Below are 12,597 nucleotides of genomic sequence, written 5' to 3' on the forward strand. Positions count from 1 at the left end.
ATCCTAAAGTAAACAAAGTGAGCATGTAGTAGACCGACAGACAAACATAAAAAAATTACAAAATAAAATTATTTTTCTACCATCCACCTGAATAATTTTTAGGATGTTACCCTTAAACACACATTTTTTTTGTTTACTGCCTTTATTGTCTTGAAATTTCACGAATTATTTATAAAAGGCACTTCTTTAGCCTAGTATATTTTATTTCATTCTGCAATGGACATTGTGCACTCTAGTTTATAGAAACATAGAATATCACCCTTTTTTTCCTCATCCCGACTTGTAACATGTAAATAAGATGCAAATGTAAAGTTCAATGAATATAATTATTTGTACATTATGGGTATTTTTTCCTGCCCCTGTTACTTTGATAGTTTCTAATTTGCAATAAGTATCACTCGTAATGGATTCAAACATTTTTTTTTCATTTGTTGGGTAGGTAGTTAGCTATTCATAAATACGCTTTGAGGACGCCTGCATTAAGGAGTGCATCAGAATTATAAAATCATACATGTGAAATTTAACAGGGACAGGAAAAAACGGACCCCAAATTTATAGAATGGCCCATGTATAAGTACAGGTACATGTATATTTACATGTCTGTACATGTATACATGTGGGCGTGTCTTTAGGCATTCAAACCGTGGACTAAAAAGACGGAGAACAAAAAAGAACAATATCGTCCGCGATACCCAGAATACATCAGCGATTGGGGTCATGTACAAAAGATATAGGAGTCTTCCTAAAAAGTTAAAGTACAACAAAAGAGGGACAATAGGACGTCCCCGATTGACTGGTGTACATGTGACTACATGTACATGTAGGGTACATGTACCTGTACATGATCTAAACATGTACAAATGTACATGTACATGTACTGTACATTCCAGACAGTTTTATGGCCAGTCAAGCAACACTCATCAATGGTGTCATGGGAAATGTCTGCTTTTTTTCCAAGAGGGTCATCTGACATGCCTAGAGGGTCCCACGGGTCCCAGGGGGTGTAACCTTGGGACTGGGGAGTCAGGACCATGCCTGACCTGACCTGACCAGACAATGACCTGATCAAGTCACCCTTTATTTCGGTCTCACTGCATCAGGCAGGAAGTTCATTAAGCATGTGGCCCACACATTGGAACACAACCACCATTAGCATGATTAAATGAGCATCAAGTCATTAAAGGGGCACTGCGTCCTGAAATCCCCGAAAAATTTAACGTTTTGGATTGTTTACTTATCCTATTTCAAACATCTGGTTGAAAGGAAACCAACCTAATTAATGTCTTACCGTTCCCGAGAAAAGACGAAAAACACCCTGACTGTTCACATCCGCGGACACGACGGAGTATGATACATGTTTCCTGTCGTTTTCATACAATGTACGATACACGTTGCGTGTGTCAAGTATTGCACACAGGACGTACACGCAACCCGTGCTCACGAACAGCGGTGACCAATCACCAATGCACAAAATGTGATTTCTTAGACGTCCGCAAAAGGCGAACTCTTACGGCTGGAATCACAACTAGCATGAACAGCCCGACTTTTTGGGTCGCAAAAGTGGACCCCGAAAGTCGTTCTCGCACGAATAACAGAAGAATACTACAGAAGCGCCCAGTTTATAAAGGATAGTTGTGTGGATGTTTATGTCCTACTTTTAAATGCTCTTTCCGATTAACATGAGTTCTTTCAAATTGTGTTTTGTAGCCCAATTGGGCATATTCCAGGATGCAGTGTCCCTTTAACCCTAGCAGTCCTGAATCCTGCAAGTTTAAAGGGAATATACCACCTTTGCTTTTGCTGTAATTTCCAGAAATGGATGGATTTGGGGGAATAGTATTTTTATGTAGCAAAATATTGTTATGCTGACTTGTTTGAGGTTCTGTTTTCTTAAATACTGGAAACACCAAGAAAAACAATCAAGAAAAACAGTCTGGTTCCCTGACCCCACTTAAATTGAAATGGAACAATTAATTGACATCAAGTTGTTTCATAATAATTGGGTAATTTTGATTGTTGATGTTTGCAAATGTTGTATATTCCCTTTAATATGATTTCCACACACCCTAGAAAGGCATATAGGATCATTTGCATTTATCCCACAAGAAACCTACCAAATTATTATCAAAAAGCTTACTTGGATTTAAAGATGGTACTGGTATTAAAACCATGTGGTATTATTCCGTCTGGCTTGCTGTCATTTAGAAGAAATCGAGTAACATACATGTAGGTGATTTCCAACGATCAGACAATTGACTGATTGATTTTTGGAAATAAAGAGTGCTTAAAATGACAAAATTGTTTTTCGTGATCAAAAGGATGTGCATGGTTTTTCACTGATTCATCCGAAAGTGTAACATCCACCGAACTGAAACTTCAACAGGTTAGGTTTTGAACATTCTTCTTTGGATTTTGAGTGGTGTTATTATTGGAAACAAACAGAATGCATGAAAAGCAAATGATCCTACATACATATGCCTTGAATTTAATGAAGAAAACTGCGTTTTTATCGCTTTTATCGGTAGGCATCTGCATTAACTCTGCAACCCTCCGAAACTATGCTTGTATTTTGGTTTCACTTTTGCGCACAAACAGATCCGACTTGTGAGTAGACCGGTCCTGGTCCCTACATTATCAAGTCTGATAGGGTGGCGGGAACCAGTTTACCCTGCGAAAGCTCAATGATGTCGAGCTGCAAATAATTCGAAAAATATTCCATAACTAAACGTGGGAGTATTTTTTTCGTGTGATCTTTCATTCGAAGTAGACAAGTTTTGTATTGCAAGGAAAATAGCAATTTAAAAATCAAATCTATTTTTTCTCAGGTGAATCTGAAAATCAGCATGGGGAGAGCCGAGAGCAGCTTTAACAGAACTGAACAGAATCGTCAACAAATCTCGGCGGCTTACACTTCAAGAGATAGAGTGTCAACCCATAGACTTTGGGGACATTCGGGTCTCTTCTGGGGCAGAAATGACAATACCGATTGCTAAATGGGGCATTTCTATAGAATAGATTTGAAGAGCAATCTCAGGCATTCCCCCCCCCCTCCCCTCCCTTGGGCACCGCAGATGACATTTTGAAGAATAAGGCAAAGATACAAGTACATACCATACTAACGAAGCAAACTGCTTGGAAAGACAAGACATTTACATTTTTAGTGGTGGGAGATATCAGAGATTTCAAAATCCGGTTATCCTAATTTTTTTTTTAAACCAAAGATCGATTATCCGATTTCACTGGAACTTTCCATTTCACATTCACGCTAAAAAAGTGATGAGTGAGATGCTGCATGCAATGAACTCCAGAGCTGTAATGGTGACAAAAATGGATGGGATCCCTCAGTCAAATTAGAAGGCTACTCACGAACCAAGAAAACCACTAGCGAGTGGATGCGGTCACAATCACAGACTATGGAGCAAATTGGGAGATGTTCCACTTATTTTCTGTACCTTGTGTCACCAAAAAAAAAATGGAAGGCTCAATTTTTTTTAAGGTTGGTTTTGAATGTCCAGTTACAAAAGTCAAACCAAATAGTAGAAAAACCGGATATCAATCCCACCACTATTAAAATTATCAAGGTACATGTACTGTACCAGTACATGTATGCAAACATGTAACACTGTCCATGCGAGACTATGGCCTCTGTGTGCGAACTAGAGAGGGCGCTGTTTGACCACTTCGGAGAGCCCAGTGGACGGAACATGCCATGTGCGCATACTGTACATGCCAAAAATATACATCCTACTGTTCTGTATATTCAAGTCATGCAATAGTTCATGGTGGATAAGACAGTAAACGCTGACCTTATAATTCCCCCCCCCCCCCCAAAAAAAAAAACACCAGAAATAATTATATTTTAAGGACAAAAAAGGGCTTTCCATGACCAAATCCTCCGCAGTTTCGGCATCTTCGGAGCCTATTGACAATACACTGGCCAGCCATCACACTGAGGCAAGGGACGCCACTCCCTTTCGGCCTTCCAGTTTGACACAAGACCACTGAGCACCCCAAAAGCATCAGAATGGTGCATTAAACATGCAACAAGAATAGCGCATACATGCATTTAAAGAGGACGTACTTCGAACTGTCAAAATGCAAAGTGGAAGACGTATGGATTGTGCAGCATTCCGTGACTTTTTCCTTGGAACAGTAATAACTTTCAATGACTGATTGTATAACAAAATTCTATGACTTTTTCATGACCCTCCATGATTGCTCTGAATTTCAGGAACCACTTTGTTACTTTCTTTTCCTCAATACCTTAAGCCTTTACCAAATCTAACGTCCCACCAGAACAGTTATCAACCTTGACAGACACATAAATGCAATATCAAAACTTGACCTTACATTTACAATGTACCACCAATGACTGTGCAATATACACGTCTATGCCTACTCGACCACAATGGGCAACACACATTAGAGTTTCAAGGTACGATTCAACCTACAATGACTATCTGCAACATGTTTGAACATGTACTGTTGTACATGTAGCTAGACACTCTTTGTACTCAGTGTTTACTTTCTTCATAAACCACACAGAAAGGTAGCGCCAAACAAAAGGCATCCAGGTACATACAGAGATGTGTTGCACTATTTTGTGGTTTAGGCCTACTGCTGTGACCACAAACTACAGTCTACAGACTTTCAAGGTCACATGGGATGCTTCCTTAACCACAAAACAAAATGTTTGGAGTTTTTCAGGGCAACAGTGTACAGTAGGGATCACTGAACTGATAACCCGAGGGGCTCTACAGCAGTACTCAGAAACTGTACTACGTGCAAATTTCTTAAGCCTAACCAACCCTAACCCTTCAAAATCCAACTGTTTTTGTTGGAATCTGTTGGAGTGAGTACTGCACTAGTAAACTGATTATGCTTTACATGAAGTCAGGCATATAACCATAATCAGAGTCCAACAGTTTGGGTGTTGAGTTCACCATTTAGTGTTGGATTTTACAAGAGTGAGGAAGGTTCCTAGTACATCACCATAGGGGTTAGAGTTAAACTTTTCCTGGAAATGATCGTGAAGTACATGTACAAGTCTTCAAGTCTTTATAAAATACGAATACAGTATGGTTGGTAGCAAGTTTCAGTTTTATCACAGAGATTACTTCGGTTCTAACCAACTTGTGACAATTACAGTTACATGTAAGGGTTTTACACACATTTTTTATGCCAACAATGGAAATGCCAGTAAATTTTCAGTCGTCAAAGTATTTTTTCTTCAGCTGGTTCCATGCATGAACATTCAAAAACAAGAACTGGTGGGTAGTCGGAAGTGAACGGAAAATTTCAAGGCCTGATCTTGAGGCCTTTTCTACACTATCGTCTCAGCTACCCGGGTTGAACACTGCAATTTTGGGAACCCTTTCAGACCAGCAAGAATCCAACAAGGCTTCTACACAGGTAAAATTTAACCCTGGTCAGGACCAAGGGTCGAGAGGCTCTACCTGGGTAGAAAATCCAAAATCCATACCTGACCCGTGAAAATGCAAGTTCATACTCGGCGCGAAAGTGAATGCAAATTTGCTACGTCACAAAATTTGTTCATACTGCAAATTACCAAGTTGAACACATTTTCAACTCCGGCGAATTTCACTGCGAATCCATTTGCGACATCCACTATGTCTCTCTCGCAAAGACGGCCATCTCTGTAGGAGACCTACAAAGTTCTGCATACCGGTATTTTACGCAACCAAGCACGCATTGCGCAGTGTTGAACATGTTTTAAACACGCGTGCTTGTTGTTCGAAATACAATGCAGCCGATGCGCATTATGTAAGTTGACGCTGCAAGTGGCTGGTCTGAAGGAAATGACGTCATCTGAGAGAGACCTAATGGCTTCGCATCCGCATTCGCAAGACCAATCGGACCCGTGTACAATCGGACCCGATTCTGTTCATGATGGACAAAAAAGGCTAAGTTGAACACATTTCAACATCGACGAATTGCGTTGGGAATCATTTGCGATGTCCAATTCGCTTTGCATCCGCATGAATAATCAGACCCAAGTACGATCAGACCCGATTCTCCTCATGGTGGACGAAAAAAGGTTATATGTGTATGCACATGAACATGTAAATCTGATATTCTCAAGACAAGCTTGTTCCTTACCTTTGATTTGACTGATGAACTGCCACCAGCCGTCTCTCTTGAGCGCGTGCCTCCACCGAGTGCCTTAGGTACTTTGTAAATGCGCCCATCCTTCAAAAGTTTGCCGTTCCCGGCACCTTTTTTGGCCGCGAGCCTCAACTGCGACGTGAGCTCGCCGTGATTGATGTCGGCGTGCGATTGCCGAATGAACCGCTCAATGCTCTTCAGGGTCGAGCCGCTGTCGCCCAGACTCACGATGGCGTTGTGCATCAACTTGAGCATGTTAGAGTTCCGGTTGGCGACCGTGGTGGCCGCCGCGGGGCCGCGCCGCTTCATGGCGCTCCGCGCGTCCCCATCGCGGTAGGACGCGATCCCTTTATTGATCACTTTGGCAATGTTGCCATCCTTGACGCTGAGATCCAGTTGTTCCAGCACGTGCGCCTCGCTCAGTCCCCTACTGGCGTGGACGACATGGCAGATGCGATCCTGCGACGGCCTCTGCTTCTGCTTTTTTATCTTAGAGATGGCATCCAGGATCCACTGCGTGTACTTGGGATTGGCGAGGCACGAATCACTATCCTTCACCATTATGCCCGGCGATCACAACCAGTTGCTACCGGCATGCATAGCTTATATTTCCACACCACTTATAATCACATTGCTTTGTACTCGTCGCCAAAAGCAAGCGTAAGCATCCTGGCTTTTAAAAATACTCCAGAGCAGAATTGAATGCCTTCCGAATACACTCACTGGCAAGGTTCATCAAAATTGGCTACACGCACAGTGAAGTTCTAAACGATCCTTTGTTATGTTCCGATTTGGGATGAGGCTCACTTCCTACTTTTCGCAACCAAACCTGCAAAAAGAATGTAAACCAAACTGTGTTCAATCTGACAAATTAAAAGTCACAACTAAATGTAACAAATCGTGAAACTCCCTGCGAAGTATTTACCGCATTGCAAAGTTCACATGAGGTGTGCAAGTGTTTAAAGAGTTGGCTCTAGACTCACAAGTTTCACACTCTTGAACTTTGTTTTGGCCGACTGCTGTCAAACTGGAGCAAGCATGATGGATGGCGCGCCAAATCTCTGAAGTATATTTTTGCCATGACCTTAGTGGGGTCGAAGCTGTATTCTTTCCGAGCGGGACCCTTAGGGAGGAAACGTCGTTGATGGAGCAAGAAATGCCAGATCTTGCAACATGTGACCGCAGAAGACATTCATGTACAAAAAAGACTGTTGAATTTATTTAACATCGGCGGGAACGGAATCAAGGGGCCAATTTCACGGCACTGCTCGTAACAGTAAAGTTGTGCTAACTATAGGTTCTGAACGTATGGCATCAAAGTACCAAGTGACCGTCTGGTTTCCCGTGATCGGTCACCATTGCAGTAGGCAAGCGTTTGGCAAGCATCCACGTAGTATGTTGTAATCTAGACAATAGGACTTATTTTTTATCAAATGGCATAATGGTCACTACCTGTGACATGTACGGTTGTCATAATCGTGCCGGCCCAGAACTGGGTGTTGGCTCCGCGTTTTTTCTCACAGTTTTTGCCATCCATCACAACATTGAATGCTTGCCTACTACCAACTGCGCACGGCACTACACGATCTTAGCCTACTACAATGGTGACCCTGACTGTCCGGACCCCGGACATAGGCCGGGTCACGTACGTCAGTGAGAGAACCCCAAAGCCAAATATTGGGCTAATCTTATTCAGGGCATGGATGTGCTAACGGTTGCGCGTGCATGGATATTTCTATCGTTGAGTCACTGAATTCAGATTTTTTTTCTCCGAGGTTAGCATGCCTCTTACTTTGCTTATAGTTTCCGTGAAGTAGACGTCAGTCTCGTATTGCTTGTAGGCCTATTGGAGTTAATTTTGTGAAAAGTTACCACGAGTGACTGTGAACATTCCATCGTGCGTAAACTTTACCGTACCGTGCTCCTTCAGAATCTTAGGAGGGTGCCCTGCGATTTACCGGATGTGGTTTGTGGAAAACTGCACCAATAATATCGCAGAACACAGCAGAAATATTGAGAATCTAACGTAAAGTAAATACATCTACTCTTCATTAAATGGCGTACGTGTGAATTACTGGGGTCAATATTTGTGACCAACACGAAGTCACATGATAACAACACTTTTTAGTGATGTAAAACTAACAATGTAATTCGTCTGTGACCCAGGTGACCCTGTCAAACTTGCCGTTGCAGAACTTAAAATTTACAATTGACAGTCAACTCTTGACATATTAGGGAGGTTATTCTGTGGCATGAAACAATGAGAATATTTCAACTCCCCCCCGATGGGATGCTAGTCCATCGCAGGTTACTCCCCAGCTAATGCCGGTACCAATTTGTACTCCTGGGTGGAGAGGCATGTTAGATAAAGTGGCTTGCCCAGGGACACAACACATGACCAGCAGCTGGATTTGAATCCCTGACTCTCTGATTATGAGTCACGAACCCTAACCACTAGGCCACACTCCGCACTAAGTGATACCGCAAAACGTTAATCTATTTTTCAATAACTATAATCTTTACAAATTGACTACCAGTATTTATTCGAAACCACCACCCCAGTCGCCAAACAAGATAACTCATACCTTGCAACATGTTGTAAATGATGGCAAAGCGCCCTCTATTGATGGACACTAGTGCCTACTACACAGCATGCTCTTCAGTTTTACTATACAAACTGGGAACATACATACAGTGAATTCTGGTTTTCCGGAAAGACTTTCTGTTAAAATGAAGATAGTGTTCCTACTTACCGTAACATATGTGAGGAACAACAAATTAAAGATTTTCTGATTTGATGAAGTCAACAAATCGTGTCTATCTCTTCAGAACTGTCCTGAAAAAGGAGCATAAAATGTAGAAATTAGGAAATGAAAACAGCGCTCATACAACATTCGGGAGACAGTATCTTTGTGATCGCGTGGTAATGTTTGGGAGGGGGCAGATTTGTTGAAAATATATCCCATCATGCACCTAGCACAAAATGGCATATGGGACATAGTTTCGATGAAGTGCCCCCCACAGATTACCACATGATCACAAAGATGGCGGTATCCGTACAACGGTCTATGGACATTTGCCATTAGAAAAGCAAGGAACTTGCATACTAAAACAAAAACAAACCAAAATTTCCAAGCCTTTCATCATAAACACACAGTCTTATATCAAGAATACATTGTAAATACACAAGAACATGTACAACCAAGTTGTATGTTAATCATGGCAATGACATGTGTACATGTAATTTTGTATGGTGTCTTACACTTCACAATGAATCATCATTACAAATATATGATGCAACGGAAATTTTTTAGATGTGTCATAATATTTCAAATTTGTAGTACATGTATGATGTACATGTACATGAGCAACCACTTTCATTATGGGCATGGTGTTACTTTCAGTTGCACATGTGAAGTTTACATGTGAGACAGGTCTGCCACAACATGGATGCTGATTACATTTTGTACATGTACATGTACTACAGATGTACATGTACATGTACGTATATATGTGTACAGGATATAAAGGACTGAATCAGGGGCTGATCTGGGATTTTGCTTCGTCACGTTTGCGAAGCATACATCACCACAACACAATTTTGTAAAAATCTTTTACGACAATTTTCTGTTTTAGTAATTAATTCAAAATTTTCATTCCCGACAATGCCTCATGAATACGGTTCAAATATTTCACAAGTCTCCACTAAACAGGGTTGATTTGCACAACTTTTTTGGTAAAATAAGCATTTTCTAATGGCGAATGACATACATGCATGATATACGAATAAAAAGTTCTAGTTATGGAAACAGGTTTATAATGTAGGCAAATATTTGAACATTACTCCACTAGAATATGTCATCTTCAAAATTGTTTGAACGCCATTCAAATTTTCAGGTGTTAAATTTTCAAATCATAAAAGAATGTAATTTTTGTACTCGCATGCACATAATTATGAAGGGTCCATCACATTTCATTTACATTATATTCATATTTCATACTCTTACATTATCATGATAATGTGGCAAATCTGTTCAAATGTTTTGAAGTGCCATTGCACTGCAAAGTGCAATCTGCAAAAGTGCAAGTGTTAACTTTATGTGAGAATGGAGCTCATTTTCAAATTTTAATTTGGAACATGTGGACATTTTTAAGGTTTATTCTGATCAGGAAAACTGCACAAAAGACAGCAGAGTAGCAATGAGTGTTAAATTACTTGCAAAAATATTAGGAAACCAGTTTTACCACTATAAAAAAAATCAATGCACGTTTCTTCATTCCATGTTTGTGATCATCGTGTCATGGCTAGCTCAGTAATGAATGGCGCACACTCCAAAATATTCAATGTGCCAACGAAATCGTACGTCAATATCACTGGAAATACTCATTATCTCGAGGACTTAACACGTCGGTCGCCATGGCCGTGGGCACTCTATTGAAGTTAACGACCATCCCGAGCAACAAAGGTATGCATGGGATCACCTCCACTTAGCGAAAAAAAACAAAGCAATGTTTGGTTCCGTTCGATAAAAATAATAAATTGTTCACCGTGTTACGTGCACGTACTAAACGCATGACGTACGGTGTATTTGGTATTCAGTGTGTGACAACTTACGGCAGACGATAAAATCGCTGACAGAAGGCTTCGAATCCAAGCTCAATAACCGTCGCCATCTTACATCAAATGGGGTCATATTTACATGGTTGAATCCAAACAAAACGATTTTTGAATTATATTTCAAAGACGTAATAAATCTGCACTCAAGCATGAAAACGACAGAAAATTGATCAATCGCCCCTTGTAACTTTTGTCGATACGGGTAATTTGGCTATACGCCACTGCTTGCAAACTTGCTGTACGAATAACAGATAGGGTAAGGAGAATTTAATTCCGATCAATACAAATGTGATCACAGAAACCAATTATCTTGAATTTTCAGACGACAATTTTCACAAATATGTTTTCAAATTAATTACAAAATCAGAGTATTTCATACTTTGAATGATTTTTGATATATGAAACCGTAGAAATATAATTTCGTAAATATTTTGATTTAAATTCTTTTAACTGAAAATGGCCAAGGATGATCCGCCGCACGCCTACATCTTTTGTATTACGCAATATGATTGGACAAGCGAAGATCAAAACATGATTTGATTGGCTTATTACATATTCTGGTGAAATCTGCGTCTACGTTTCATCTCACAGCTTTGTCCCTTGATGCTCTTTTAAAACTGAAGAAAATAAAACAAACGTTTTTGCTTTCTCACGATAAATCAGATTTCAGCAGTGCTCTAGAAAATATAATAATCGTGGCTATCATACACATCCATCGCACACGTATCCGATATGAAAACCACATTTCCAAGAATAGTGTTTTTATGCCATTCTCATGCCAGCAGGCTAGCCAACAATAATATTCCTTATCTGGAAAATGAACGGCACCATGTAAACACGCAAATCCAATATTGAGGGCGCTGTTTATAAAATATGTGACAGATGGTACAGGTGTTTTCAGACCTCGGTCTCGCCTGGAGTTCGCCTACAGGGTATTTTTTTATAACTCGCAATTACAGAATTAACAAATGTTTGTTCCAAAGGCACACTAATATTTTCTCCAACTGTGTTTTAAAAAGGGGCCATAAAGCTGAACAAAACTGATCCTTTTCTACTACAGAACATTTTTTCCTTCAATTATTTCTGGACATTTGCAAAGCTGTCTGCAAAATAGAAATTGGTTTAGACACTTAACTTTTATTTCTATAAACTTACATTCTGCACAACATACAAGATTTACAAGAAACATTTCCTATTATTTTACATTTCTAAGTTTCAATTGAGATTTTGTTTTCAAGGGAGTTATTGCTATTTATTGCTTTGAACAGATTTCCAAACGACAATTGCATAGATATGTTCTTGATGTACACAAAACGTGCTTGAACATGAATGAAGACTAATACGTTTTTTTCCCAGATCATTTGAATATATATTCTGAACCATGGTGGTTTAAAAGGAATATCCCCCCCCCCCAGTTTGTCCCAAATTAATACTTTTCCCCCCAAAGTCCTAAGAAAAACACTCTTGCACAATGGACCGATCCAGTAAGCTCCGCCCAGTGCGCACGTGGGCAAATTAACACGTGCTCCTCTCCAATGCCACGCTGCATTTTGCTTCCGCGCGCATCATACGCGCGTGCTGCACGCATGTCGGACTTTTGTGCACACACGTCGGACATAAATCACGGCTTTGATTGGTCAGAACACCATGGGGCGGTGCTTACTGGATCGGTCCATTAGCCAATGAATAACTTTAGGAATGTCAAATAGGGTTGTAGTGCAGGGTGGTCCCCCCCCCCAAAAAAAAACACGGAATGGCATAATTCCACTACCTTGAGACTCAAACCACCTGTACCAATTGATGGAGAATCCTTTTAGACGAATTATGATACCAAAATATCCCGTTTCGGTCCA

General features: G+C 40.5%; 1 protein-coding gene across 8 annotated transcripts in view; it reads right to left on the reverse strand.

Annotated features, from left to right (window-relative positions):
• Window positions 1-11,015, reverse strand: part of LOC119731296 (histone acetyltransferase KAT6A-like) — a 64,023-nt gene extending 53,008 nt beyond the window's left edge. For 2 of the 8 annotated variants that reach the window (XM_038204441.1, XM_038204435.1), the window contains exons 1-3: window positions 10,742-11,015; window positions 8,880-8,962; window positions 6,121-6,955 (exon numbers count right to left, since the gene is read on the reverse strand). In XM_038204441.1, coding sequence (XP_038060369.1) covers window positions 6,121-6,687 — 567 coding nt within the window. In that variant the 5' untranslated portion in view covers window positions 6,688-6,955; window positions 8,880-8,962; window positions 10,742-11,015. Of the gene's footprint in view, window positions 1-6,120; window positions 6,956-8,879; window positions 8,963-10,371; window positions 10,719-10,741 lie in introns of those variants that run through there. The other 6 variants (XM_038204442.1, XM_038204440.1, XM_038204434.1 and 3 more) reach the window with 5 other exon arrangements.
• Window positions 11,016-12,597: the final 1,582 nt, after the last annotated feature.

The sequence above is a fragment of the Patiria miniata genome, unplaced genomic scaffold (genome assembly GCF_015706575.1).
Source record: "Patiria miniata isolate m_02_andy unplaced genomic scaffold, ASM1570657v1 HiC_scaffold_23, whole genome shotgun sequence".
NCBI lineage: Eukaryota > Metazoa > Echinodermata > Asteroidea > Valvatida > Asterinidae > Patiria > Patiria miniata.